This window comes from Corvus brachyrhynchos, unplaced genomic scaffold, assembly GCF_000691975.1.
Source record: "Corvus brachyrhynchos isolate BGI_N302 unplaced genomic scaffold, ASM69197v1 scaffold137, whole genome shotgun sequence".
Classification (NCBI taxonomy): domain Eukaryota; kingdom Metazoa; phylum Chordata; class Aves; order Passeriformes; family Corvidae; genus Corvus; species Corvus brachyrhynchos.
In genome coordinates, this window is record NW_008238830.1 from 550,327 (window position 1) to 554,279 (window position 3,953).

The 3,953-nt window shown below is 52.4% G+C and overlaps 1 protein-coding gene across 1 annotated transcript in view; it reads right to left on the minus strand.

Moving 5' to 3' along the window:
* Window positions 1–289: 289 nt before the first annotated feature.
* MTMR4 (myotubularin related protein 4) overlaps window positions 290–3,953 on the minus strand; it is a 28,951-nt gene continuing 25,287 nt past the window's right edge. The window contains exons 16-19 of the mRNA XM_008636737.2: window positions 3,902–3,953; window positions 3,457–3,567; window positions 2,919–3,007; window positions 290–2,535 (exon numbers count right to left, since the gene is read on the minus strand). Coding sequence (XP_008634959.2) covers window positions 2,358–2,535; window positions 2,919–3,007; window positions 3,457–3,567; window positions 3,902–3,953 — 430 coding nt within the window. The 3' untranslated portion in view covers window positions 290–2,357. The remainder of the gene's footprint in view (window positions 2,536–2,918; window positions 3,008–3,456; window positions 3,568–3,901) is intronic.

A 3,953-nucleotide genomic window follows, 5' to 3' on the forward strand; every position in this document is an offset into this window, starting at 1 on the left:
TAGCAGGGAATCCTGCCTAACAATTCTTCCTTAGAAAGAAAACAACTTCTCCTTAAGTCATTACAGGAGAGGCTGAAGGCCCTGGTTATCCTGGGAAGGACATCCTGCAGGTTTGTTTGGAAGAGGGCAGAGATGTTCTGTGCCCTACCTGTGATTCTGATTGTGAGAAGGGATATTTTAAATCCCTAACACAACTTAATCAAGGGAAAAGGTAGTGAGTCAGCAGCCTGAAACCCCCTGGGCAAGCAGAAGAACTCCCCACACTTGGAAAGAAGGGGCCAAACCCAGCAGCACTAATATAGAGATTTTATTTCAACTGTATTGAGTTGTACAGCACATTTTGTTTGTCACAATGCCATCAAACTGATTGGAGAGTTTTTGGCCAGCACATTGTGACGCTGAAACTCACAAGAGCTAAAAGCAGTTTGGACTAATGGCCTGAATGGAAGGGCCAGCAGTACCTGGTTTCTGGCTTCCTCATCACTTGCAGTCATTCCAAACACGCGCAAAACAGGAGCAAATCCAGTCTCTTCTGCCAGGCCAATGGTCACTCTTCCATGTCCGGCAATGACTGCAAGGTACAAGGCAGGGGAGAATCTGAAGCAAGGTGCCTTCTCTTCCCAGAGCTGTGTTGGTTGTTCCCAGTATGGAAAAGAAGCAGAGTCTAATTAAGTACAGGGTCTTCAGAGGATGAGCTTCACTCACACATCAGGATTTACAAAACCAGAGGCTGGCAGTCAAAGTGCAGGAAAGGGTCCTTATTTCATTCCTTCCAACGGAGATGACAAACCATTACCACAAGATCTGGGATATCCCAACTGTGTCAAGTCCTTTGCCTTGTTAGCAGACCAATGTCCTCACAGGTCCTCCCTGCCACATACTGAGTCTCAGCACCTCATATTCTGAGGTGCAGCATATATTGGAAAGAAAACCTGCATTTCTGCAAAGAAATGCCCCACTTTCAAACTCTTCTTCCTCACTAGTATCCGCACACGCCTTACAGAGGAGGCAGGATGGATGCTCCCGGAGGGATCTAGGGATTACTAGCCCACTGAAGCCCACTTTATAAATCTTTCTTTCTCTCTAAACCCAGTTCCTTGTCCATAGGATGAGTTGGGATTCCTGCTCTCTAGTTTAAAGGAGAAGCAGAGAGGCAATTACAAGTTGGCAACTCTGAACTTTGACCGCTGTACAGGAGACAAAAAAAGTCAAATTCAAGAGGCAATTCAGGTAGCACTGGGGCAAGTCAGAGAGATTGTTTCCACCACTGAACAGATGCCACACGTCAGGGTTATCACTGCAGCGCGGCTGCACGTCCTAAAGTGAAAAGCACAGACCGTAGTGTCTACGTCAGCCAGTGTCCTCCCCCACCCCCGTTTTGGTATCGATGCTTCATTCTCCCTTCTTCGGGTTACATTAAGTGCACAGAAATATATAGCAGCATTTGGACTGAAACCCTCACATACACCAGACAGCACATTCCAGGAGGTAAAACAACACATTATGGCCTATACCCTCAAGGTATCAAGTTTTCAGGATAAAGAGCAGTAGGAAGTGGAGAGCTGAGGGCAGAAAAGGGGAGGAGGAGCAACACAGGAACACGAGTTCTGTTTCCATGCCAGGAGAGGATCAGGGTGCCATTCCTGTGTTAGCACCAGGCTGTGACACGACCGCAGACAACGCAGACGGGCAGAGCAGAAGTGAAAAGCCAGTCTCCCATCTCCCCATGGTGCTGGGGGCAGGGACAAGGTCCAGTGCGACACCGATCCCAGCGGAGCCTGAAAATGGGCACAATCTGCTCGGCCCTTTTCAGCTGGAATGAATTTCTCTTCAGAGCCCGAGAGAAAATCAGTTAGTGATGGCTGAGTCTTGTTCACCAAGCTGATCACAAATCACACTCATGGAAAGAGAATCTACAGATCTGCTCCAGGCTGAGGCCCTTCCAACGCCTGCGGGACCATCAGGAGCTTGCCCTCTTCCTTCTCATACAGCAGCCTGCCTTTGGAGGGGAAGGTGGTTCTAAACATGCCTTTCTATTGCTTTGGGGGGACTTTGCACAGGCAAGAGTTGTGAAAACGTTGCTTTCCAGCCCACAAAAGGAAGAGGCTGTGATCCTCTCAGCCCTAGGTCGTCCGGGCTACAACACACAGGCCCACCGGCTCTGGGGTGGGGACACAGCGAACTCTCTGATCTGAGCTCCTCTGCTCCAGCCCGGCAGTGAGGCTGCTGCAGACAGTGCATTCGAGCTTGGTGTTCAAGTGCTGCACCAAAGGCCTTCACAGTTACCCTGGAGGCAGAGTCACCCTTCAAACCCACGAGAGAAAAGGCTGGGCTTAGACAGGTCCCTTGTCTGGCATTCAGCTGGAAGCTGTGGCAATGGGTTTCTTCATATGTTGGCTCATGAGCTCCCTGGCACGAGACACTTGGATATGGTCATAACAGGAGTTACAAACGAGGACAGGGTCATACAACTGTTGATCAGGGATGGGCAGCTTCAGATGGCAGCAGCTAGCACAGAACACATTCCCACAGTTCCTGTCAAGGAGCAAGAAAAACAGTGAGAAGAGAGCTTGGGACCACCACAGCAGAACTTCAGAAAGCACAAAGGGTCCAGGTCAGGGCAAAGCACCAGCCTGACTGAGGATTGTAGACGTGTTTCTTATACTGTGGTCTGCAGTGCAAGCAAACTGCTAGCGCTGACAGGGACTCATTGCTGTCCAAGAGAGGGATCAAAGGCCTTGGAAAAATAGAAACAAGAACAATGTAGAATGGAACTCTGCAGGGAACTGATGAGGCCTGGCATGTAGTAGAAAGACCTAAAACTTTCTCCTGGGCGCTGGAGGGAACAGACCTGGCAAAGGGGCATTTTGTGACACCAGGCTGAGGAGAGGAAGGGCCCAGAGCGCTGACATTTTTACCTGCAATGGTGCCTCCGTTTGGCCAGCCAGAACTCACAGTCGCAGCTGAAGCAGTGTGAGGCCATGTGGTCTGGGACCCACCGCGTGACCTAGGGCAGACACCAGTCAGCTCCCATCTGTAACTCCCAGTGACAGCTCTGGGCAGGCTGGGGTGGCTTTGGGCCACGCCTCACAGTGAGCCTACCCCACCCGAGCCAGCAGCAGCAGAGGATGTGTCAAGGACATGGGAGGCTGCTCACTGCCTCACTTCCAGACCACTTCTGCTGCTGTGCCCACCCACGTCAGCTGCAAAAAACATTCCCTCCCACTGCATCCCAGCTCCACGATGGGACCCGCACCTCAGTCTCCTTCTTATCCACAGGCTCCCAGCTTGCTTCCGACAAACAGTCCTCACTGCGGTCAGAACAGAAATCCTCCGTGTCGCTGCCATCCGATTCCTTCAGACACGTCTGCAAAGCAAGACCAGGTCACCAATCCCCTCTGCTGCTGGGCACACGCTCCAGGGCACTCCCTGCTCTGCACATGATGGGACACGCACCTCAGTCTCCTTCTTATCCACAGGCTCCCAGCTTGCTTCCGACAAACAGTCCTCACTGCGGTCAGAACAGAAATCCTCCGTGTCGCTGCCATCCGATTCCTTCAGACACGTCTGCAAAGCAAGACCAGGTCACCAATCCCCTCTGCTGCTGGGCACACGCTCCAGGGCACTCCCTGCTCTGCACACTCCATGCTGGTGAAGGGCACCTGGGTGGTTCCCGAGCACCCAGACAGGGGGCAAAGCATCCATGAGTGTCCAGGAGTTTGGCCCTTGAGCAGCAGAGATACCTCTGGGTGGATGAGGACATGGCCAGGATGGGGACACAGCTGAGGAAACAGAGGAACAATCTTGCCCACCCCCTCCCAAAGGGATGGAGAGCTGTGGGTTGGAGAAGGTGTGAGGGGGTGCAGGGACCCGGCGTGGTGTGTGAGCGGCCTGTACTCACAAAGTCATCCTCGTAGTCCATGGGGGGCTCGGCCGGAGGGGCGCAGAAGTGG